Source organism: Watersipora subatra, chromosome 7 (genome assembly GCF_963576615.1).
Source record: "Watersipora subatra chromosome 7, tzWatSuba1.1, whole genome shotgun sequence".
Classification (NCBI taxonomy): domain Eukaryota; kingdom Metazoa; phylum Bryozoa; class Gymnolaemata; order Cheilostomatida; family Watersiporidae; genus Watersipora; species Watersipora subatra.
The window spans coordinates 34,610,070-34,636,898 of record NC_088714.1 but is presented as its reverse complement, the minus strand read 5'-3'; the positions used below and the strand labels follow the sequence as shown (position 1 = coordinate 34,636,898).

General features: G+C 35.5%; 2 protein-coding genes across 2 annotated transcripts in view; one reads left to right on the top strand and one right to left on the bottom strand.

Annotated features, from left to right (window-relative positions):
* Positions 1-9,764, bottom strand: part of LOC137400702 (cilia- and flagella-associated protein 61-like) — a 30,464-nt gene extending 20,700 nt beyond the window's left edge. Inside the window, exons 1-7 of the mRNA XM_068087034.1 lie at positions 9,616-9,764; positions 9,029-9,220; positions 8,419-8,525; positions 4,430-4,692; positions 3,033-3,174; positions 1,550-1,633; positions 50-338 (exon numbers count right to left, since the gene is read on the bottom strand). Of these exons, the coding sequence (XP_067943135.1) occupies positions 50-338; positions 1,550-1,633; positions 3,033-3,174; positions 4,430-4,692; positions 8,419-8,525; positions 9,029-9,220; positions 9,616-9,764 (1,226 nt within the window). The remainder of the gene's footprint in view (positions 1-49; positions 339-1,549; positions 1,634-3,032; positions 3,175-4,429; positions 4,693-8,418; positions 8,526-9,028; positions 9,221-9,615) is intronic.
* Positions 9,765-17,460: 7,696 nt separating this feature from the next.
* The window catches only part of LOC137400143 (bifunctional glutamate/proline--tRNA ligase-like), a 46,853-nt gene continuing 37,484 nt past the window's right edge, over positions 17,461-26,829 (top strand). The window contains exons 1-6 of the mRNA XM_068086459.1: positions 17,461-17,522; positions 17,894-17,969; positions 18,252-18,351; positions 22,472-22,625; positions 24,466-24,632; positions 24,829-25,038. Of these exons, the coding sequence (XP_067942560.1) occupies positions 17,477-17,522; positions 17,894-17,969; positions 18,252-18,351; positions 22,472-22,625; positions 24,466-24,632; positions 24,829-25,038 (753 nt within the window). The 5' untranslated portion in view covers positions 17,461-17,476. The remainder of the gene's footprint in view (positions 17,523-17,893; positions 17,970-18,251; positions 18,352-22,471; positions 22,626-24,465; positions 24,633-24,828; positions 25,039-26,829) is intronic.

Sequence of the window (26,829 nt, the reverse complement as noted above, 5' to 3'; positions counted from 1 at the left end):
CCAACTGACTGACTAGAGAAAAGCAATAAGAAATAAAGACGGCTCTCACCTCATCTCATACTGCTCGTCTATGCAGAAGAGCTGAATGCTGAAAGCGTTCGATTCGCCATAGAATTCTGGGACAAACATACTGTTTGCGAGAGCGAGCGTTGGTTGCTTCTTTACTTGTTCAGTTGCAGTGGCGGGCTCTTCCGCTGCCGGAGTATCAACCTTTTCTACGACACTAGATGCCCTGCTGCTCGAAAGAGGACTACTCACATCTGAGATAGAGTCAAGCATTTCTTCGCTGTATTTTCTTTGAATGATTATCTCTCCCGCATCTTTGGTAGCCTTGGACACTGAAAACACAACCAATATGTCACATTGCCCGACACCTTCTAATATAATCTATTAAATACTAGCTAATTTCGAGTACAGTCAAACCTCTGTTTGCCGTTGTTTCAACGGTACTACGTCAATTCTTTGACGCTGTCTCAACGGCACCACGTCAATTGTTTGACGCTGTCTCAACGGCAAACACATTTGACACAAATTGCCAAACACGCGGTTGTAATATTTGAGCGTATATGTACCTACGTGTACCTCTACAGCCAGAGTAATGTTTAAGATACAATGTTGAAAGTTTTTTACAGCATTGTAGTTTTGTAAACAAAAGTGATGAGAGTGAAAGTGTAGTTCAAAAAACATTATGATAAAATATAAATAATAAACGGCTGAATAAACTAAACTTCAGCACCGCCTAGTTAAAGGAAACTACATCCCTATCACCTCCTCAACCTATACACTGTCCATCCCTATCACCTCCTCAACCTATACACTGTCCATCCCTATCACCTCCTCAACCTATACACTGTCCATCCCTATCACCTCCTCAACCTATACACTGTCCATCCCTATCACCTCCTCAACCTATACACTGTCCATCCCTATCACCTCCTCAACCTATACACTGTCCATCCCTATCACCTCCTCAACCTATACACTGTCCATCCCTATCACCTCCTCAACCTATACACTGTCCATCCCTATCACCTCCTCAACCTATACACTGTCCATCTCTATCACCTCCTCAACCTATACACTGTCCATCTCTGCCTCGCCAAATCTACACTTTTGTTTGTCTGATTATAAGGTAAAGTAACAATAACAGTATATTTTAATTGATTATTGCTTCAGTGATTTTTTAAAACCTCTATAATAATCTGCAGCATTTATTAAGTTATTGTAGCTAGTTAGAATGCAGAATGACTAAAATAAATTAAAGTGTATTTTTATGAAAATATTTATTAAACTTGTGACAAATTTATGGTATGAAGCATGTTCCGAAACAAATGAAATTCTGACTGCATGCGCAAGAGGGGTCAAGAGGGGGTCAAGAGGAGGTCAAGTATGAAGTTTTGAACACAAACACAGTTAAGGGTAAGTTTAAACCGTGTGAAGGGCATCCTTTGTTAGCATTATTGTAGAAAACATTATTGTCAACTGCAGAATGACTGCCTAGTAAAACTTGTAATATCACCGACACATCATACATTTGATGCATGCCCACCTGGATCATCCCCAAATGCAGACGCGGCACTCCTCACAGACTTGCCAGATGTCGGTTTTGATAGTGGTTCATCTTCCTCAATCACTGCAAAATTGAAATTTTGTATACATATTTGTATTGTATAAACAATTACATATACAGTCAAACATGGATAACTCGAACTTCATGGGACCGAGCAAAAGTGTTCGAATTATCAGAACGTTCAAGTTATCAGAGCACTGTCACAAGTCCATGTATTTACTTATTTGTTAGTAGATACATGTACATATACAAACTATAACATAAATCAAAAGCACAAATGGCTTGTTTCAAATTAAATGCTTCTAATGTAAAGTTTAAAACGTTTTTATCAAAAAGTATAGAGATTTTTCTATCACTTGAGATTGGTTTGTTGTTTGAGGTGATGTTATTGCCAGGACGTTTTTTAGATTGACATTGGCAAAACTTGATCGTTGTTGAAATGCTCAAAAGAAAAGACATCATTTTCTTTTGAGCGTTTTACCCACGATCAATTTTGCCGATTTTTCTTGAAGTTTATGCAAAGATTACCTTACTTTACCTGGGATTCGTTAAGAGCAACACTCTGAGGCAGTTCAATTAGAAGTTTTACGAGGTTTTACTTTACATTGTATATCACTCACGCTTTTTGAATGGATACTTATTGAATGTACACACGTATTCTGTGTTTAGGTCAAACGATGAATAGTTTTTTTAGCTAAGACAATGTATACGTTTAATTACAATAATTTTTAAGACGTTTTAAACATTCAACATTCCGACGTTGATTCAACACGGAATCAACGTCGGAAAACTATTCATCACGGGCTAGCCGGGTCACGCACTCAAGGATTTTCGCCACGCACATACAAAACAAAAACAATCATGCTGTTTTGTTTTGTATGTGCGTGGCAAAAATCCTTGCGCGCGTGACCCGGCTAGCCCGTGCTATTCACCGTATAGCAGTATAAATCAAATTTCACCAAACCTTTAGAAAAGTCGTTGACAAAAATATTTTGCCGATGGTGGTAATAACGACGCTTATGAATTACGAAAAGATGAGGTTTACCTCTATGGCTTTGAATAAAGTGATTTTCTAAAGCGATAACAACCGCTTCGGTAGCCGTTGGGCAAAAAAACAGTTCGAATTAACAGTGTTGAGTTCAAGTTATCTATAGCAATTTATCATTATATGGGAACGGACCAAAGAAATCGTTCGAATTAACCATGTGTTCGAGCTATCCGTGGGCGAGTTATCCATGTTTGACTGTATGTGTATATGTGCACATTATATGCAATTATGGATATGATAAAGCTGTAGATACACTGGTGCCTGAACATACTTGAGAATTACCATTGTTTTATCCTTAACAGAATTGGGAGCCCTCTAGATGGTAATAAATATCCAACCAGTTTCTGTTGAGGTAACACAACTGCGCATACTCAAGCCAAGTTCTATTTTTTGCTAGTTATATATCATGAGTACCTGCTTTAGGTGGCTGAATAGTGACATCTTCAGGATGAGGCTTCTTTAGTCCGTGCAGTGGACCAAGGTCAAAGCATTTGTTGAGCAGCTCCAGATTCACTTCGGTGCAGAGGCTCATGAAACCAATTGCAGTTCCACCAATCTAAAGACAGCCAGTCAAAGCAAGAGGTAAACATGGAGTCAGTCAGTCAATCAACGATGATTCAGTACCAACACCTACGCAAGACATCCAACATTGACTCCGAAATTCCTTAGAAGGCATTAAAATGACTTCTATTAAAAATAACCATTGATGTCTTACGAAGTATAGTCACACCTTGACATACGAGTGCCCAATAAACGAGAAAATCGAAATACAAGCAAAATTTCGAGCAAGTTTCCACCTTGAGATACAAGTTTCTACCTTGAGATACAAGCATACAAATCGTTTGAAGAAAGTTGTAAACAGGCTGGCTAACAATTAATGTATATACAATGTGAGGCAAAAAGCACTCAACTGGGAAACGACCGTAAAAAATTAAAATGAAGACAAAATTAGAGCTAAGTTTAGTAAAAGAATAAAACTTAGCTTTTAGTGCATGTTTAATAAGCTAAATTCGTTTGAGTTAAGTTCAAAGTTGATGTTATGTAATGTCACAAATGTCTAGTGTACCGAACGCATCACTGTCAAATCTCTTTAACACCCCCGTTAGCCATTGTGTTTCTCTCGAAGGCAGGAACTCTATGCAGTACTGTACATAGTAATGTTACATTTTGCTGCTGATCATAAAAACTAAATAAGTATTTGTTACTTTGTGAGCCTAAGTAGTAAATTAAAACTATTACAAACACATTTCTCCATTGTAATTTCCTGTTTTAGGTAGTTTTTTTCATCGTTTGGTAGCAGATTAATTTGTATTTAGTTATTTTATACAGGAAATATTGCTTCGAGATACGAAAACATTGACATACTAGCTCAGTCATGGAACGCATTAAGCTCATATGTCTATGTATGACTGTAATCATTACAAAAGAGTTGTCTTCTCAACTTGGCCATTTGTTAGGGTTTCCATTGCTAATCACAAGTAAACTATTCGTAAGTATTTGATGAATAATGACACATTTTAGTTTTTTTATTGAAAAACAATTAAAGCTTTAGTCCTTAAATGAGCACATAATTAACATCTTGAATTTTTTCATTTAACAAACATAAAATGCATTTTTGCAATCAATAAAAAACATCGATTTAATATCCGTAGTGTTTTAGCTAAAACATTAAAATCACAGCCATGCAAGGTAGGGTTAAAAGCAAAGAATATTTTCTCAACTCAGTCAAGTTTAAAGGGAAAAGCTAGGTTGATTTTTTCAAAATATGAAAGAGTAGACAACTCCTAAAAGCTTTTTGAAACATGCCGTACCTCAGCAACAAGACATTGCATAGACTCATCTTGTGCCTCAATTAGCTCGGCGAGAAAGAAATCCCCATAAGTATTATTCAACATGTTGCTTTGCCTGTCGAAAATAGGTGTGAGGTCATCATGATCTTGTACCCTGGCCTGTCGAACGTGCAGCATAGGCACTAGTTTATCACGAGCGCAGACGAACAGCACATGGTTGTCCAAACCAGGAGATGAATCACCATCCGTCTCCATTTGATTGAATAACCCACTCAAGGAAGCTTCTATGTAACAATATAAGGCAAATATTATTAGCGTGTGATGTCACAAGTTTCACCTGTGCTGAATGTCACAATTCCCATCTATATTAGTTGTGACATAAATCAATGCAAAAACAAAATGATCTCATCACCTTAAGCTTAGTAGTTATAATCTTTTTTTTAAATGCTGTACCTTTTTAAAGCTACCAATTTTTGAGCTACAGAGTCATGTTAGCATAACTCTAAAGTTCGGACCTCACCTCAGCAATTTACTAGAAGGCTAATTACAGCTTATGTGAGTATTAACTTTATATGATACTAATTTGAGCCATTTCTATAACAACTTCTTTTGCAACTTTTTAACTTATCAAAAGTTACTTCAGTCACTATTTATAATGACATAAGCGTATGACAGATTATGTTCCATACTCTCTATTAGAGAAACCTATTTCCCAATATTACACATGCAAGTTATGAGAACATAGGCTAATGTTTGAAATAAGTTTAGAAAGATTTTGCGTTTGTCTATGAGAAAAAGGACTGAGTATTAGTAATGAAATGTAATGTTATGTCACAAGCTGGTCACTCTTCGTCATCAATAAACCAACACCGTGTGCACCGCAACACGTTTAAAACAACCATCTGAAAGCTTGTGATGATGACTGAGAGGTTGGGATGGAACTTGCACACACCTGTCTGAGCGTGTCAGATTTATTAATCAAGAGCAAAAATCTATCAGGTTTATTTTCTGATAGATACATGTAAATATCATTAGAGCATTGCATAAAATATTTTTGATAAAAGTTTAGCAACTTTTTCTAACGCAATCGGAATGGATAACAATTTTAAAACTGTCAACAATTCATCTTAAGTTTCTCAATAATTCAACATACATGACTTTAAAATTTAAAATTCCTAAAAGTGTTTCAGAAACTGTCAACAATCGCATATGAAACAAGGCTATATTGTCTAGTAGCTGAAGGTATTCAAGAACACAAACATGCGCAGTCATACACTACCTTCTTCAAATGCTGAAATGAAAGAATGTAATCGCATGAAGGTATGGACTGTCTTATTTTTTGTAGAGGTTATACTAAAAGAGAGGATAACTCATATAAAAGCTGAGAAGACATATAACGTGTACTATAAAATGTGTGGGCAACAAGAATAATTTCAACAGACTAGTGACCGTGTTTAGATGTAAAAATGATTGGTAAAAGGCTACTACCGACGAGTAACATGTCAGCTTCAGGCACTGTAACTTTTACTAATGTCTAGACTGAGCTACAGTTAATATCTCGATTCAGGTTATAATGCAAGAAGTGGACCAAACAACCTGCTATAGTATTTGCAATTAGATCATAAGACAGTCAGGTTAAAACAAAAAGTACCAACTGGTTTTGACGAAGACTATACAATATGCAAAAAAGTACAGAAAAATAGCATATTTACAAATATGGTCAACAGAAAGTTAAGAATCAAATAGATTCCGCTAAAAATATCAACATAACTCAGTGGATTCTCATTAACTTCAGTTAAACCCTATTAAGTTAGGCTAAACCCTATTAAGTTAGGCTAAACCCTATTAAGTTAGGCTAAACCCTATTAAGTTAGGCTAAACCCTATTAAGTTAGGCTAAACCCTTTTAAGTTAGGCTAAACCCTATTAAGTTAGGCTAAACCCTATTAAGTTAGGCTAAACCCTATTAAGTTAGGCTAAACCCTATTAAGTTAGGCTAAACTCTATTAAGTTAAACTAAACCCTATTAAGTTAGACTAAACCCTATTAAGTTAAACTAAACCCTATTAAGTTAGGCTAAACCCTTTTAAGTTAGGCTAAACCCTATTAAGTTAGGCTAAACCCTATTAAGTTAGGCTAAACCCTATTAAGTTAGGCTAAACCCTATTAAGTTAGGCTAAACTCTATTAAGTTAAACTAAACCCTATTAAGTTAGGCTAAACCCTATTAAGTTAGACTAAACCCTATTAAGTTAAACTAAACCCTATTAAGTTAGGCTAAACCCTATTAAGTTAAACTAAACCCTATTAAGTTAGGCTAAACCCTTTTAAGTTAGGCTAAACCCTATTAAGTTAAACTAAACCCTATTAAGTTAGGCTAAACCCTTTTAAGTTAGGCTAAACCCTATTAAGTTAGACTAAACCCTATTAAGTTAAACTAAACCCTATTAAGTTAAGCTAAACCCTTTTAAGTTAGGCTAAACCTTATTAAGTTAAACTAAACCCTATTAAGTTAGGCTAAACCCTTTTAAGTTAGGCTAAACCCTATTAAGTTAGGCTAAACCCTATTAAGTTAGACTAAACCCTATTAAGTTAGGCTAAACCCTATTAAGTTAGGCTAAACCCTTTTAAGCTAGGCTAAACCCTATTAAGTTAAACTAAACCCTATTAAGTTAGGCTAAACCCTTTTAAGTTAGGCTAAACCCTATTAAGTTAAACTAAACCCTATTAAGTTAGGCTAAACCCTTTTAAGTTAGGCTAAACCCTATTAAGTTAGACTAAACCCTATTAAGTTAAACTAAACCCTATTAAGTTAGGCTAAACCCTATTAAGTTAGACTAAACCCTATTAAGTTAAACTAAACCCTATTAGGTTAGGCTAAACCCTTTTAAGTTAGGCTAAACCCTATTAAGTTAGGCTAAACCCTATTAAGTTAGGCTAAACCCTATTAAGTTAGGCTAAACCCTATTAAGTTAGGCTAAACTCTATTAAGTTAAACTAAACCCTATTAAGTTAGGCTAAACCCTATTAAGTTAGACTAAACCCTATTAAGTTAAACTAAACCCTATTAAGTTAGGCTAAACCCTTTTAAGTTAGGCTAAACCCTATTAAGTTAAACTAAACCCTATTAAGTTAGGCTAAACCCTTTTAAGTTAGGCTAAACCCTATTAAGTTAAACTAAACCCTATTAAGTTAGGCTAAACCCTTTTAAGTTAGGCTAAACCCTATTAAGTTAGACTAAACCCTATTAAGTTAAACTAAACCCTATTAAGTTAAGCTAAACCCTTTTAAGTTAGGCTAAACCTTATTAAGTTAAACTAAACCCTATTAAGTTAGGCTAAACCCTTTTAAGTTAGGCTAAACCCTATTAAGTTAGGCTAAACCCTATTAAGTTAGACTAAACCCTATTAAGTTAGGCTAAACCCTATTAAGTTAGGCTAAACTGCAATAAGCATTATTTCTCTACTAACTCTTCATTGTACCAAAAATCGGTCAGATAAAAACTAATAATAGAAAATCAGGCGAAACCTATTCAGACGAAATTATTAATGAAGTAAAATTGATTTAAAACTTAACAAACGTAAGTGCTTGCGTTTGATTCCGATAGAAAGGAGAATCTGTATAGTAATCAAACACTGACAAGATAATCAGAAATAAAATATTTTTCATATAATTAATAACGGTATATTCCAACCTGAGGCGGTGAATCATTCATATAAAGAATTCAGATAGTAATCTTAACTGCATTCTGGTATAAGTTATATAAGGCTCACTCGTCTGTGCAAATAATTAGTAAATATCAGAGCATTGTTGCATCAAAATGTTGACAGGTATTGATAAGCTCTGCAACCATTAATACAAATGTAGTTCTTTTACAATTAAAATATTTGACAAATGATGCTGTCGTTGCTGTCAATATCATTGTACAGTTCACTAATACTTATTAACTAAATTCAACTTACGTATAAAAAGATACAGAGTAAAAACTGAAGAATCTATCAAGCAAACTCACCTGGATAAGCAGTTTTGGGTACAATCAGGTAGATATAGTGAACATCTGGGACTGCTGTGAACACCGTTGTCATAATTTCCTTAGCTGCACCATGTGAGTATTCACTTCTACACAATCACAAAAAGGGTAAGTATAAGAGGGCTGTGTGACAATACATATGAATGCAACATGGTGGTAAATGAGAGTTTCAACATAGCAAATAGGAGCTACATTCCTTGGATTTACAGAAAATAAAGTAGTACAGAAATAGTGACAGATAAAGATTTTTTGGCAGTTAGTTTGATATCATAACGCGCTATAAAATAGATGCTACCGTACTATATACTAGATATCTTATGATACACTAGATACCTTACTATACACTAAATACCTTACTATATACTGGATACCTTACTATATACTAGATACCTTACTATACACTAGATACCTTACTATATACTAGATACCTTACTATACACTAGATACCTTACTATACACTAGATACTTTACTATATACTAGACACTTTACTATACACTAGATACCTTACTATATAATGGATACCTTACTATATACTAGATACATGTACCTTACTATACACTAGATACCTTACTATACACTAGATATTGTTACCTTGCAACGAATAGGTGAAGGAAGAGAGAATTGAGGCTCCCACAAAGTTCTGTTTTTTTATAGCGTGTTGGCAAGACTTCCTCCCAATTATCAATGTTCATTTCAGTAGTGTTTGGGTAGTCAAGGAAGCATGCCTGCCCCATGAGCTCTTCATCTTGGTTTACAAGAGTGACAGCCAAATTTGACCTTTCACTGCAAGAAGACAACGCTTTGAATCTTTTGTTAACGTTTTTTTAACATATGTTGGCTGGTGCGAGTGAAATGAAACTTTTGGTGAAGCCGAGCAACAATCACTAAAACTAGTGCATTTGCATGTAGCATAGAGCAACATAGCCATTAATTAAAGAAAGCAAATAACTAGTATGTAACAGAAGTCATAATCGAGAGCTCAGTTTGGTTGATAAAAATTCATCTGCCATAACTACTTAATAGAAATGGATTTCACATATTTCTCTTTCATTTGAACTTAAAGCAAGTGTAAAGTAATTAATCAAGAGAATATTAATAATGTTTTTCTATGTCAAAATCCTAACGTTAACAAACCTGTGTTAAATAACCATTGTTACTTGATGTTAAATTAGCCTTACATAAGATTAACAACGTTGACTCGGCCAAAGACTTGTTCAGTAGTAGATCCAATGAGCTTGGTTATTGCAGCTGCATCTATGGACTCTGTTCTTCTTGCGCTAACAAATTGGTCAGCTCCTAAGTTGGTGTTTCCTCGTGAATGCGACATTGTTGTTACCTTAATCAAACGTTAAGGTTTACAATCTAAATTATTTCACTCCAGATGTAGAAAAAGCGGCTTACATTACAAAAAACTGCCAAAATAATTTTAATAAGTTTTATAAATATTTATGCCTGAGTTTTGATCTCAAAGAGTTATATTACGACAAAAAAAGTTGAGCGCTCTTGAGCATTAGGAAATAGTCAATTATTTTTATGTAAATAGCTACTTGTTATAGATGCGTTGTTAGATTCTCCATCATTTTACAATAATAAAGCAGTTGGGGTCCATCATAATATGACAGCTGTAAAGAAATCAAAAATGGTTAAAAGAAAAAATGCTTAAAAAGTGTATCAATCTAACTTTAATTCAACCCTATAGCCCATTACAATTAAATATAAAAAAAGTTTGGTTCCATTCTTTTTAAAACCACATCTGATACCATACTGTACACACATAAAGTCTACATTGGAGCCACTAAACTCGGCGCTTATATGACAAAGCAAATAAACACTTGTTATAGGATGTAAATTAAAACAAATTTTCCAGCATGTAAAAGTGAGTTCAGTAAATAAAGCCCAAACTAGCTATTACAAGGCAATTCATATTGCAAAAAAAAACAACTCTTTTAAGTACTATGGTATCTGAACTCCACTTACTTACTGGCACTTTTTAACACAATTACTTAAAAGGAAAAACTGTCACATCCTTTCAATATCTAGTCTAACAAGAAAATTTACTATTTGTTTCTTTGATGATAACTATACTAAGCTCTATTTAAACAAGAGTATAAAAAGATACAGAGTTAAACGTATTATTTAGTGCTCCGAAATTCTACAATAGACAATGGTAAAAACACTCTTAGTTTAATAAATAACTCTAGGATACCTAAAAATAACCTCTACTTATTCTATCCACTAGATGATAAAAAGCTCTCTTATTCTCTATAGAAAACATAAGTGACTACTACTACACTTTGGTTAGCTTTGATAACAAATTTATTTCAAGCTGTAGTAACAATTAGACTATCAATGATTTTTTTAGAAACTAATAAACTATAAATTTCATCTTATCACACTAGATATTCAGTCTATTCGCATAAAGTTGCTCAGATTAGCTAGCATTAAAAAACCAAGTTTTGTTCTACTAACATATAATAGTTTTAATAGTTTTCTTGTCGATCAAAAGATGAAAGCATGCCTAAGGTAGCACAACTAGGTTATGTTTTATAATCAATCCAGCAGCCTTAGTTAAGTACAACTACAATACATAACACATTTTATTGAGCAATCACTAATGTATTAATATATCATTATGTATCACTAATAATCATTAATTGAGTTTTACATGATCTGTACTAGTTTTATTTGCGTTACAAAACACATTTCGAGAAGTAGAAAACCATTTTATAACGAATATGTATTGTAGACTCGCAAGTAAATATACGAGTGACTATATTAGCCATTCAAACATGCTCAACACCTCTGTTATCGAATGTAAAGCGGTTTGTACAGCAGCATCTAAGTCTTTTTTAACAAATAATGTTGCTTATCAGCCAAATAAATATAAAACGTGCTGCCAATAAGTTATAGTTACTAAAAAGTACACGCAAACGCCAAAACCCTAATGTTACTTTTACATCAGCAGCCATGCTGCTCGTTACTAAGAGACTATATTAGGCCAATGAACTTCGGCAAATCTCATCAATCGGTCCTACTTCCGGTGCGTGGTTAAGTCTCGTACACACAAATTCATCTACCTACAAAGTTCGGAAAAAAGACTACCTACATCTTTATACTTCACCCCTATAAAAAGTGTCGCGTAAACGAAGGATCGCGTTGCTCCTTTCCTTGGCCTTGCATCAGTTTTTGTTTATTAGTAAGTTTTCAACCCTATCTTTTTATTGAAGATATCTTCTTGCCATCAAGATTTTTCATAAGATTTATACACTGTTTCTGATTGATTCACGCTGTTGTCTGTTTATTACGGAAGCTGTCTATTTTATTCAATGCATTTGAATCACGGTGTCTACTGCAGTCCGCTAGTATCCTCTTAGAAACATTTTTATTGCAATTCTTACTGCACTCATTGCCAAATATTTTTAATAATGCAGACTAAATTGTTTGTTCAAAACATTGACAATGTGGGGTTAATCAGGGATGTTCTGTTGTAAGCCGACCAGACCCTTTTTTCAAGGTGTGATTAGATCTGGCAGTTCTACTTAATCTTTTTTGGCTTAAAAGTTCGGCTCTAAAGAGATATAGATATAACCCATTCAGGACTAATTAGTTATTGGTTGACTGCCCCACCAGCCTAATTAATTTTTCAGTAGCCTTACAATTAAAATAGAGCTACACGAAATTGAGTATAACTAGAGTTCTTTTTAAAATAATCTTGATTTGTTTTTTTGCAGCTTAACGAAGACATTTCAGGCTACAATTTGATATAAATGTCTGTGCACTTTTACAAATTCTACTAACCACAATTTCTAAAACTTCCGTGAACTTTTTTTGATCAAAATTATTTTTTATGTTTCATAGCAGCTCACAAGCAGTTTTTTGTTATTTGGTACTGACATAGTTGGACCTATGTTAGATTGATAGCAAACTTTATCAGTAGCAAATAAAAAAAAAGATTTCTCAATTCCAAGCAATAGAACAGGTGTTACGAGCTTCTAACCAACACTACGTCACTGACAGTTTGATCAATTATATAATCAAACAATTTGTTAATTTATATTGAAATGTATAGCAGAGGTTATTATGAATATATTATGCATAAAAAAAGATACTTAAGTTACCAGCTAACAAACAATCACCAGCAAAAAAATATGTGTAAAAATACAGTAAAATATATTGTAAAAATACAGTAAAAATGAATATGCATGAAAACGAAACAATATATACATGTATAATATGGGTGTGTTCATAAAAAAATGGTGACACAGTGAGAGTTATTTGATGCCAACTACACATGCATATTGCTCCCATTATAAGTTAGTTGATGCAGTATTTTCTTGGCTTTCAGATAATATAAAATTTACTGCTTTCAACATAGTAGTTCCGGAGCTATGAAGTGCAACTAGGTAAATGATGGGACATCATCAATGGCATCATCACTCACAAGCCCTTGACTGTCTTCACCTACATGTAGCAGATATGATCGGTAGTAAGCAAAAAATTGTGCTCTAGTAGCTTTTCAGGGTAAATACCTGATAAAAATTGAAAAATAAGCAGTCTACTGCAGCTAACAATTGGTAATACAAATTGCAAATATTTTTTGATCCTGTAGATATAAACACAGAAAGTCATGAAGATGATTACTGTGGTAAGTGTCCCCTATCAACCAATATTAGAGCCTAGTGGTTGGGGCTAGTTTATAGTAGATGTTGAGAACTATATGCTTAACTAACTGTGGGTTGAACAATTGGATATAAATGAAATAAGAAATTTTTATTATCTTGTAGTTCTACAAAACAACTATAAAATTATTATTTATTATGGGGTAATAGAGTGATGAGTTCATGCTGCAAAAAAATCTAAATTTTATTGGATTGAAAATGTTATAATCATGTGTATCATGAAAAAATCCATATCTTACACTGTTAGAATAAAGTTTGTTTGAAATTCACAAGAAAAATTTCGGCTTTTTATCGTTTTTTTTTTGGTAAAATTCCATAAATAGCCACGTAAAACTTACCTTCTTCCATCAGAAAGTTCTCATTTTCTTCTTGAACATTACTTTCGTTGCTATTTTCTTCCGCTGAGCTGATTACCACATCTAATTCACTTAAACATTTTGCCATCGTTCGGATAAACCTTTTTCAAAATGGCGATCAACAAATTTTCAAAACAGTTGATATCTATCACGTAATTTGTTACTTAAAACTCTCTTGTCCAATCACATATTTGGTATCAAAATGATGCCCAGGCTCTTAAACTTCGTTTGGTGAATGAATAAAACCGATGTACCTAAACAGCTAAGCAGTAGAGTGAATCAAAATTTAACTCGTAGAATCCGAGAACGGGCCCTGGAGAACACAACTCTTCCCGTAGTAACCGGGAACAGGCCTGAATGGGTTAAGGACCATTCTATGAAACTGATTGCCATACGTCGGTAGCAGATTTTAGAAATTGGGTTGGATATTGTAAAAGTGTCTTAGTTTTCTTTTTCAGATTATACATGCATACCTATATTAATACATAAATCTACTATATAAACGGCAATCGTTGTCTATCTATCTGTGTATCTGTCTATCTGTCTATCTGTCTGTCCGCTTTATAGAGTACCGTACATTTCGGACTATTAGCCGCTACTTTTATATAAGGGCGTGTCTATTTTGTGGTTTTTTTCACCGCTAGGGCGCATTAACGGGAATCTCCGGTTAGTACACGCCTCTATTATAATACGTAACCTGCTATTCATCGTAGGGATGGACGATAAATACTGACATGCTAATAGTATGAGTTGTCTTCTCGATATATTGAGTCACTGATAACTCCCAAATATGAGCAGTATAATCGTCGTACGAATTTCGGTCGTACGAAGCGAACTGAATTAATATGTGTAGTAACGGTAAATAAATTATAGAGCGGTCTTTCTTTTTCCATTCGGTCGAATGAAGCCAACCGAATTAATATGAGTACTAATTATCGTAATATCGTAATTTCGTAATATGGACTATTAGCCGCTACTTTTCTCTGACGATTTGAGCCAAACGGCTTATATAAAGGTGTGGCGATTCTGTTGTTTTTCTTTCACCGCTCTGGCGCATTAACGAAATCCCCGGTTAGCACGCTTTTTAAACGGCAAAATTTCTGCCATGTTAAAAAGCACCTTTCCTGAGTTCTGCGGCCTATACAAAGGTGTCTATACAGCTATACAAATGTACTATTCGTTAAATAAAATAAATTAACGAGTAGTTATTTACATGCAATTAATATTTACTGCCAACGTGTACCGAGAAGGTCATGTAAACGTTTGTTTCTTGGAACCACTGGAAAAACACATTTCTCACCTACTAAATTTCCACATCAAAAAGGTAAGTGTTTCTTATACGATGTTGTATTGTCTATGAATTGCCACATCTCCACTACTTAATAACGTTGGATTTGCCGCTTTTTGTGATAGTGGGTCATGTTCATTTCCTTCAGCAGCCGAGTTACTAATTTTTTCCAGCTTCGAGTAGGCCTACTGTAACTTACTATTACAGAACTTTCACGAGTACTCCGAGAGTTGCGATACGCTATTGTGAAAAGAAAGAGAGCAGCTGCTATCGACTTACTGTCACCCTGCATCAGCCATGACTAGCTATACGTAGCCTGCTCAAAAGTAGGCACACGCCGAAAACTGTTTCTTCATACGCCCGACAGAAAAACCAAAAATGTTGTCTATCCGCAAGTGTTGCGTTGAACTAAGGGAGAGAGAGAGAAAGGGAGAGCGAGGAGGAGAGGGGGGGGGGGAGAGAGAGGGAGAGAGAGAAGGGGAGATCGAGGAGGAGAGAGTGGGAGAGAGAGAGGGAGAGACGGAAAGAGGGAGAGAGAGAGAGAGAGAGGGAGAGACGGAGAGAGGGGGAAGAGGGAGGGAGAGAGGGAGAGGGGGAGAGGGAGAGAGAGGGAGGGAGAGAGAGGGAGAGAGAGGGAGAGCGAGGAGGAGAGGGGGGAGAGAGAGAGGGAGAGAGAGGGAGAGAAAGAGGGGAGGAAGAGGGAGAGAGAGGGAGAGAGGGGAAAGAGGGAGAGATGGAGAGAGGGAGATGTAACTGCATATTTGGAGTTGTTTTACCGTATGAAAAACAACTCTCAATAAATCTTATGCTGCCCGTGAATCTGCTCCTGTAGACGGGTAATGCAGCTAGTATTAAATAAACAAGAATGTAGTCTGATCAAAGAGACTCAGTTATGTCAAAGATGTTTGATGTAATTTTTACGAAGTATGAAAAAATTGGAATAACTAATAACCATAAAGCGAACCTCTCTTGTCAATGCTTTATGGAAAACATTGACAAAGATAATGTTTTCCATAAAGAACAAAGACAAGAATAAGACAAAGAGTAATGTTTTCTTTATGGAAAACATACTCATGTTTTCTATAAAAAAAATGGCAAATGAACAGCTCACAATGTTCTGTTTATCTGTAGCCTCACCATTAACAATACGAATTTGAATTTCAAGACTGTTCAGATATTACCCGAATAATCGACATCTGGCCTTTATGGTCATAGCTTAAACCTGCTCAATGTATTACTATTTGTGGGAAAAATTACTTTTCTATTCATACTATTTATCCACCCCTAAAATTCCTTATCATATTTAAGTTGGATGTCAAATATATTGTTATGATCAGTTGAATGATGTGAACTGTACAAATTGATGCCTCTTTTGTTGTTGCTATTCAGTCTACTAAAACATTAGATGTAGATGTCAATAATAATAATAATTTTCCGAGTCATTTAATATTGTACTCATGTCCCAGATGAGTAATAGCATCAAGTTCAAATTTAAATGTAATTCAGATAAAAGAATGATGTCTATTGGCATTATCCTGGAATTGTGAAAACAAGAAACATGCCTAACCAGTGTGAAAAAGGACTTCAAAGTTTACAAGAAAACAAAAACACTTTTTATTAAGCTTGCTCTGCGATGCAAAAACTTCTATTCTATTCTAGCTTAAGATCTGTCACAAGTAGTAACGGTAGACAGTCATCTATATGTTACTCAAATGGCAAGTAGGTTATAAAGAAGTATAAACTGTGCTAATATCTATATATCCGAGGGAATGAACACAGGCCAGTTTGAATTATATAAGCTTGTTAAAAATATTACTTTAACCCAAAGGCAAGCCTAAGGCAAATGGCCAGCTCACAGTAGTTGATCACAAACCAACTTGAGAAAAAAAACATGGTTTCAACTTATTGGTTCTATAAGTCTGAATTACATGAACTACACCATATCCTACTATTTATTTTGGATCAAGTGCTTAGTGAAATTCCAACATATAATAAGCATAACTTTGTAACTGCTCTGCTTAGAATATGAAAATATGGCTATTTCAAGTACAAGCCTTTTGTTAAAAATTATTTGAGGTCATATAAACTATCAATTACCTTGAATTATGCTTGCCTCAAGCATTTGTGTTCTCATGTCAAAAGCATTAGTTTGTTATCACAAAAATATTAAATGTTTATTGATTTTTTAGTTTGGCTCTCTTGCATTATTTTGCATGCTATATTCAATGTATGCTAAGTGTTGGCCATGTATTTTTCTCTATGTATGCAACGAAGGCTGTACTTTTATTGCTTGGATTGAGTACTCAGTAAAAGCAATTGCTATGCATTATATGAAATGTCGATATGAAAACATGCCCCTTGCAAGTAAAGCTAGTCAGTTTTAATACAACTATTTATCCATCCTACTGTACGCTGAGGATTTTGTATGCTCACTTTTTGTTTGTATGCTACCATTACAACACTTGCGTCATAATGTCCAGATTTGTGGCATTTTTCTTTAGATAAAGCTGTATGTCCTATTTGTGATGATGAAAGTTTCTATTCTACAACACCATTCTACTCTAGCATTGCATCAGCTTTTTCTTTCATCATTTCCTTCCATAAGAAGTGTTAAGACTATTGGTTGATGTCCCAAACAATGGGCTTGCTCATCTGTGATAAATAGAGAGCGCATCAGCTTCAAAATGTAATTACTTTTAGATTAAGAAGCAAGAGTATGGGCACAATGGAGATTGAGTGTAGTTCAGCTTTACCTCCTGCAGGTTAGCCAACTTGTAGAATGCGCTATAGCTATACATTTGCCATATGTTTGTTGTTTACCTCAAGGGCTAGTTGTAAACAAGCTGATGTAAACTCATGACTTGAAAAAGAATCTTTATTACAGCTTTTCCCTTAAACGTGTGTCGCATATATGTGGTTATGATTGATCAGCAGCTCCTCGCTGCCATCTCGTTTACAACCTTCACTCATTTGACTGACTACTGTAAGTTTGTATATGTCCAATAGTTTTTGATTACATACTGAATCTGGTGTAAAGGATGTAGAGCTTTCTTCTGTCTGGGCCAATGGGATGCCTAGTCCTTTTGTAGACCTGTTAGTGTGTCTATCGTAAGAGTTCAGTCGGTGTTTGCAGTTTCCCTCCTTACCGCTGAGTTTCTTGGCTGCAACCTCAACATCAGCTGGGGTTCCGAGACGAAGCTTGGTGTCGGGTAAGCTCGTGCAATAGACTGTAAATTATGGATTGGTTTATGCTAGCCTCTCTAATTTGTACAGCTTGTCATTCTTCTTATCAGAGTCATTGAACAGCTGCAAGTATTTCTTATGCAGCTTCATGAAAGGCTTTGTAGGCATAAAGGTTTTGGTATTTGACATTATTACAATTTTCAGAATGTTTCATCATTGCCATAAATTGACTTATCTCGTGGAGGCGAGATGAAATTGGCCTACATCACCAATACATCACCGATTGACTTTTTGAACGGTTTTTTTAGTAATGATTTCTTCACTAGCGATGGATGTATAGCTCGCTATCTCTTGAGAATTCACCCTAGCCGAAAGCTCTATGGGACGGATGACCTGTCAGCTACTGAGGTGAGTCCCATGCTTAGCCTATTTTTAACTTGAAAACTTGTGGTAATTATACTAGATATGTAATTCTATGGAGAGGGCACAATAATGTTTGCTATTCTGATCATCTTCAAATGCTGGATGATAACTACCACATCCTTCATTCATAAGCCTTCGTAATTGACGAATGAAAAAGAATTTATGTGAATTTGATTTGTTGATGAGTGGTCTTCCTTAGACAAATTATAATTTCCATTGTAATTCCCTCTATCTGAAATTATTTTTATTTGAGAGTCGTCTGACTCGTTGATTCTGATTCGCTGCTGACTCTGATTTGCTAACAAAAGGTGACTTGTGAAATTGTCAGAAATGACAAAGTGCAGTATGGGTGTCAAAGCCTTTTCTTTTGGTGTTACAATATTAGTTGTTTTACATGTGCCAACTTTCAGGCATGTTCAAAATCTTTCGTAATTGAGACGGCCAAAATGTTGGCCGATATGTGCCTCGACCTCATGACATTCAGCTTACTAGACTGACGCTCTAACCTCCTGTGCTAATCAGCCACCTTCCAAAACCTCATAGTAATTGTGCCAATATTTATTCTCTGCACTTTGTGACGCAAAAAAACGAATAGACGGGCGAACAACGGCCAATAATAATGTATGTAGATATCCAATACAAAAATACTTCATATCAATAACTTTGATGTGGCCAGACTCTTCCCCGATTATAAAACATTCAATTCTGCTAAGCTAAAATATCCTTCAATGCTTCACTACTCAACTCTTAGATAGTATCAACAGTGGTACACGTGGTCATAGGTTTACTAAGGTTGAGCCCTTCAAGGTTTGGCAACCCTTCAAGGTTTGTATTGCCAACCCTTCCTTAAGGGTTGGCAATACAGGCTGACGGTTTCTTCACAGCAATGCCTGGATTGATGATACACAGTCAGACCTTTACACAAAGTCCATTCATTCTTAGATTTGCTTTCTATGCCGAAACCATGGTATATATTGGAGCAAGCATTCCTATAAGAAAACACTTTGTTACATTTAGTTCATTCTAATCAGGGTTCTCCTCAGGTATTGTGATCTAGGCGAGGAAAGTTCGAGGCTGTGGCAGAAATTTGGGGTTGTCCTTTTGGGCATCTATACAAATCCCTAAAAATTGTAATTATATAGACCTTACCAAAGTCCTTTAAATAGTTTACAAACTTTTATTACAGCAACTGATTTTCAGCTCATGTTAACATAATATCATCTGTACTATTATTAGTGTGTTTGTGCAGATGTGTGCTTAGCACACATCTGGAAACTTGAACTTGCAAATAGATGGCAAGAAAATGATGAAAAAATTGGGACTAATAACCATAAAGCGAGCCCTTTACTGCATAGGCCTACAGTATTTCTTCAATAAGCAATCATGTCACATCTATGTTGTATTAGCTTGTTGATCAACTTCTTTTTAGTTTTTAGACTATGACTAGATATTTTTTTGTCAATGTTTTCTTTATGGAAAACATACTCATGTTTTCTATAAAGAAAATGGCAAATAGACAAATGGACAGCTCACAATGTTTTCTTTATAGAAAACATGCGTTCTGTTTATATGTAGCCTCACCATTAACAATACGAATTTGAATTTCAAGACTATTCAGATATTACCCGAATAATCGACATCTGGCCTTTATGGTTATAGCTTAAACCTGCTCAATGTATTACCATTTGTGGGAAAAATTACTTTTCTATTCATACTATTTATCCACCCCTAAAATTCCTTATCATATTTAAGTTGGATGTCAAATATATTGTTATGATCAGTTGAATGTTGCGAACTGTAAAAATTGATGCCTCTTTTGTTGTTGCTATTCAGTCTACTAAAACACTAGATGTAGATGTCGATAGTAATAATTTTCCTAGTCATTTAATATTGTACTCATGTCCCAGATGAGTAATAGCATCAAGTTCAAATTTAAATGAACTTGGAAACCAAAAAGAAGAAGTGAGTGAAAGGGATGGAAAGACTGAACCTTGTAGTGGCAGCACAGAAGCTAACGATGCTAAACAATTTATTAAATGGTTTTATTTTAGTTTCTGCAATTGTTATAAATATTGATTGTATATGTCACTTGCTTTTGTATACTTTTTTCAACATTTGATTGATTATTATTGTTCTTTATGTCCTAAATCTGCAGATTTATAGCATATTTTTTGGTAAACCCAAGGCTATTATCTAAACTGGGCTTGCAATGAATAGAGGCTCATGACTCAATTTTTATTTTATATAAAATAAAAAGCCAGTTCTTGCTGCAAACTAGCAAACACGAATCAGTGCAATGAATATTTATATAACATTGTTAAATCTATCTATTTACTACATTATAAAAAATCTGATCTTGTAATTGTTACACAGAAAAACCAATATAGATGGCAATTAAAATGCTTCATAAAAGGTTGTTTCATAGAGTCTCAAACTCTTGACTTTCAGGTTGGTGGACCGAAACTCTGCTTATCTACTCCGCTGTAATGCAACGCTGCAGAATAATCTTAACGGCTATGTTCCGTGACAAGTTCTCACGTGATGGAAAAATTACAAGAGCTGACTCACTACCGCTAGTAGAGTCGTCTTTACAGTGCATTCGTGCCATTCGCGTTCTTCTCAGTCTTAAGTGTTGACTCGATGGGCCAGGCAAAAAATGGTTAGGGTAGGCCTCCCCAACAGGAGAGAACCCTGCTTCCAATACCAAAAAGCCTAATGGCAAATAAAAATTACATGATATAACATACGGTATAGGAATTTATTTATAAAATAGTAAAATACTAAGTTATCTTATCTAACATGAGATGGACCAACACGAAGTCCCACTTTTCACCACTCAAATTCTCATCGCTAGGATTCTCTTCTAGGACAACGAGTTTTTGTAGAATTTAAATTTTTTTTTCGTATTATCTGCCTACAACCCCACACTTCAGTAGTCCACTTAACACATCCGCTATCGTTCATCCATCCTTTTTCTTCTACACAAATCATGATTCCTGACAGAAATCTGTCTTGCGGTATTGCTTTTCTGTTAAATAGCAGTTTTTTTCTTTTGGCTAGGCATGGCTGCACAACGGTAAAGTGTTGTTTTATGCGCCCTATTGTCTTCATTAGCTCTGCCGTCTCTCGTTCTTTTGTTTAATTAAGTGTCGTATTGCCGAACCGAGCGATTTGAGCCAGAGAAGGTGTGTCAACTTATACAGCCGGTACATGTCAAAACCATGATTTTTAATCCAAACTTTAGACCTCGACTCATACGCTAGAGTTTATGGTACATTACGTAAAACTATGTAGCAAATGAGAAGTAAAAACAACTCATTTACTTATAAAACTAAATCAATAGAGTAACAATTAGTTAAAAAAAACTTTTACTGTTTCTTTACTTTGGCTAGGCCTGAACACAAGTGTTGGAAAGATAGGCGGCACCACTTTAACTTATAGATAAATCCTAAAATACTATAGCTTTCTTAGCTCTGTATTTATCTTTCTATTTTGTATGAATTATATTTAATTTTTGCCAGTGTCCTTACTTTCATTTGTACAACTTTTGGGTCTTGAGAAATATTGAAAGTCATGCGTTGGAAGTTGCATGGAGCGGTGAGTCCAATCCTTGCTGAAACTTAACATTAGGTTGAGGCAATTTCAAGTCAAGGTTTGACTGGACCTGAATTGTCCAATAAAGTTGCTCATTCAATGCTATTTTACCGTTTTTTATATTTAGTCACAAAACTATATGTACTCTATTAGTGACTGTGTTTCTTGTAACTTTGTGATAGGCAAGAAGTACGCTTATCTCTAAAAGAATAAACCAGGAGAGATGAAGGATGCATAACTGCTCTGTACCTTCTGAACAATCACCAACATGCTAGATGTAAAATTATCTTAATCCTATATAATGTCTCCTGGACGTCTGTCGTTGTCTGGACGTCTGACGTTGTCTAACATTGACCTTTTTAACCACCAGCATTCGTGCTTTTATTTCATAGCATGACAGTAGTATAATCTTGAGGCTTCAGTTAGGTATTTGTATCGGGTCTGTTTTTTTTATATCTGCTGAATATGGATATAAAATTTAGCGAATTGAGTTCTAATCTTGTGTTTGCAGGTGGATCACTGGTTAGATTTTGCCAGCCTTAAATTGGCCTGTGATACTGAGCAAGTTGCTGCTGTAGAATATCTAGAGAAGGCGCTAGCGACTAGCACCTACCTCGTCGGGGAGGCGCTAACCCTTGCTGACCTCGCTGTTTGGGCAGGCTTGAGTAAGTCTGGAGTATTGAGGTCTTGTTTAGCCTATCAGAAAGCTCTCTATCTGCTGAAAGTTCTGAAATAATATGGTTTTGATTGCAAGTGGTTCGAGTAGCCAAGTGTGGCTGCTATTTCACTGTCTGCAACGATGGTGGCTGCAAGGCAGTCTCAGTAGGTGTTGCATGTAGTTATCGTACAGATATCATATTTGTACGATAACTAGCAATTGTACAGTAACTATTTTACCATTGATAACACAGCAGCTACCTATAATAGGTAGCTGTGTTATCATTGGTAAGTTTATATTGCAGGTACTGAGAGATTTTACAAGGTTTTTAGTATGTTTTTGTATGATAGTTTTATTAAATTAGATTTTTATGGCTCTCAAGTGTTCAGGTTCTACTAAGTCTGATATGATAATATACAGCCAAACTCCTGCGTACAATATGAAAGCATTTTGCAATGTTAGGTGCAAAGTTGAAACAAACATTTGACTGTGCACCCGAAGTTGTTTCCAACAAATTACATTAGAATTTTCTTAAAGCATTACAGAAGGTTAAAGGGAAGAGGCGGATGAAAATTAAACAAATATAAAATAATAAAATGTATTTCAACCAAACTAGTATAAACATCACCTAGTTTAAATTCAATCTTTCGCTACCGCAAGCCGATGTATCGGCTTTTGCAGTAATATAAGTACAGACCGTAAGACAATGTATCGGCTTATCAATAGGGTTTTTCTTTTCATTACGAAGACCACACATTAGCTAGACTAATCCAAATTTGGTCTCCAATGAAACAACTTTGTTGCCAATCATGTGCAACCAATAGAAAAATTTTTGGCTCACCAATTCCTTTTCTAATAATTTTTCAAGACAGCAAAACCAGATCGTTATCGTCTTGGCAATAAGAGACACACCGAGTTAGTTCAACACAAATGAATCATCAGAAAACTGCGAGGGTGATTTTACTAAACAATTTTATGCTTATCTTGTAGAGAATTTTTTTTTGAATAAAGCGCAATTTACAGTAAAACGATATATGTTTTTATTCTCGAGATATTGTTTAAATACTACGATATATCGGTTTTTCGAAAATCCGTTTGAATTAATTTGGGCGGAATAATCAGAATTAGGTCAGAATTTAATGCAGTAGCGAAAGAGTTAAGATAGGTATTTTATACAGTCCATCTTTATTACTCTAGCTATCTTTTAGTTTACGGGTTGACCAGCATACACAGCATACACTTACTCTTAGTATCGATATAAACCTCTCTTTCTCTATTACTTTATTACTTTAGTTTTTTCACATAGTTATACATAACGCGTTTGTTTTTTGATGCCATGTGTAAGTGTCTTCAGTATTTAGTAAGGAGTGATCATTTTCTTTTTAGATTATGAAACAAATTAAACGATTTGTGATGTATTTTTACACGCATATTTGCTTCATCATAAAATGCTTTTAACGCATGAAGTCGATCTCGGAACAAATTTATTTCATAAGTAGAAATTCCTCTGTATATATGGTTTGTAAGACTGGGAGTAGTTATCAAAGAAGGGAGGTTTTATGAAGGATTCTAGGTTATGCCAATTAAGCCATTTATCTCGAGCGAACTAAGAAGTGTTTGTTTAGGGGTTAATGGAGAAAAACTATGTCCATTGAAGTGCTTTTGTTTAGCATGGAGACGGCATTAAGAGATTAGAGCGCTTATTCAACCAGCAGGGTGAAATATGTCTAGTAACTGCACATTGTGTGAGAATGAGAAAATCACCTCCTTGTTAGGTCAAAGTCAGCTCATTAGTAGGGGTCAGCTGATTAATCAGGCATTACTAATTACTCCAACCTGTCCTATAGGGTCCTTCCTAGACTCTGACAAGTATGTGAATGTGAAGAGGTATATGGGCCATCTCACAGCCATGCCAGAATTTCAAAAAGTGTCTGCCGCATTGCCTAAACAGCCAGCCAGTGCGTCAGCCAAGAAGCCAGCCGCTGTTAACAAGGCTGCCTCCGCTAAAGGAAAGGTGAGGGTCTTTGAGTTTCATATAAACTTATCTTTGTGCAGCGACAAGCAGGATATCATTTGACATACAGTATCACATATAATAGGAATTAGAACTGGAGTTTATTTATGATAGCATATATAATTCAAATACCTTTGTAGCATCTCTACTGTCCACATAGTAGATTCTACTCCAACCATTCCTTTATCTGATCTAGAAAAAAGATGAAGGAAAATTTATTGAATTGGAGGGAGCTAAGCAAGGAGAAGTTGTAGTTAGGTTTCCTCCTGAGGCCTCAGGCTATCTGCATATTGGGCATGCCAAAGCAGCCCTCCTCAATCAGTACTACCAACTCAATTATGGAGGCAAGCTAATAATGAGGTTTGATGACACAAATCCTGCCAAGGAAAAGACTGACTTTGAGAAGGTAAACTTTGTAGGGTGTCAAGCTAGGCCTAGTGATACTAGGGTGTCAAGCTAGGTCTAGTGATACTAGGGTGTCAAGCTAGGTCTAGTGATACTAAGGTGTCAAGCTAGGTCTAGTGATACTAGGGTGTCAAGCTAGGTCTAGTGATACTAGGGTGTCAAGCTAGGTCTAGTGATACTAAGGTGTCAAGCTAGGTCTAGTGATACTAGGGTGTCAAGCTAGGTCTAGTGATACTAGGGCAGGGGTCTCAAACTCAAATTGCTCCGAGGGCCAAGTGATGACTTCTAAAGTACCTCAAGGGCCGCATAGCAAGAAATTGTTTAAAATTATAAAAAGTTAATAAACAAGACAACATAATAAGAACGTAGTGCTTTACAAACTTTCTAAAATCCATTTATTGCAAATGTAATGTAGTCAATTTAAGTACGGTATTTGGCGTATCTGTATTTGGTTAACTTAGGTATCAGTCACTTTCTGTACTGACTGCTGACCTGGCAGCGTTTTGCGTCAACAAGGGCATCAATATTAGGCTTGATTTTATGAGAAGAAACCAATCTCAGTGTTGCTTGCAAATGTTCATTAGTGAGCTGTGACCTCAGTACAGACTTGTTAACTTTCATGGATGAGAAAAATTGTTCACATGCAAACGTACTGCCAAACATTGCAAGAATCCTTGCAGTAGCAGAGAGTAACCTTGGAAATCTTTCTCGTGAAAGAAATACGTAGAATTCGGGTATCCTTACTTCTGCATATTTTTGCTTCAAGATAGTATCACACTGAAGTTCCACCAACTCCATTTGCAATTCCTCTGCAATAGCGTCAATTTCTACAGCAAACGGCGTCGAAAAAAGTTGAAATTGTGGCTCCAGTAACTTAAAGTCTGCAAAACGCACATCAGACTGTTGAAGTAACTCGGACATCAAATCTGCATATTCTTTCAAGCATTTGGTCTCAATTTTGCCTAAGGAATTCAGAGTTGAGAAATGGGCCAAATTGCCCTCACCATGTTGCTTCATCCACAAACGTAGTTTAACTCTGAGGGATTTCACACTGTCGCACATCTGTGTAATAATCTGTTGTTTACCTTGAAGCTTTATGTTCAGTGTATTCAAGTGATCCGTAATATCAGTTTGAAAAGCAAGGTTGCATTGAAATGTAGAATCAGTCAGTAAAGGAACTGCCTTATTTTTCATTGTCATGAATGAAGCGATTTCATGTCTAAGTGCAAAGAAACGCCTCAAAACTTTTCCACGACTTAGCCATCTTACTTCAGTGTGATAAATAAGTTCACCATACTCAGATTCCATATCTGCAAGAAATGAAGTGAACTGCCTGTGATTCAGCCCCCGAGAACGTATATAGTTGACTGTTTTAACTGCTACATCCATCACCTCTTTCATCTGTAGGCTTTTACTAAAAAGGGCTTCTTGATGCAAAATGCAGTGTATACTAGTGAAATTGATTCCTGCTGTTTCAAGGCTGTTTAATTTGTTTTTCACCAATCCAACAACACCTACATTTTGAGGACACATTGACGGTGCACCATTTGTGGCCAAAGATACAAGTTTATCCCATGGCAAGTTATACTTCTCAATGCATTTTTCCAGGGCTTGAAATAAATCACGTCCGGTTGTAGTACCCTTCAATGGTAATAGTTCCAGGAATTCTTCTGTCACATTTAAATTGCGGTCCACACCTCTGTTAAACACAGCACATTGTGCAGTATCTGAAGCATCTGTGCTCTCGTTGAGAGCAATTGAAAATGCTTCAAAGTCCATAGCTGTCTCAGTT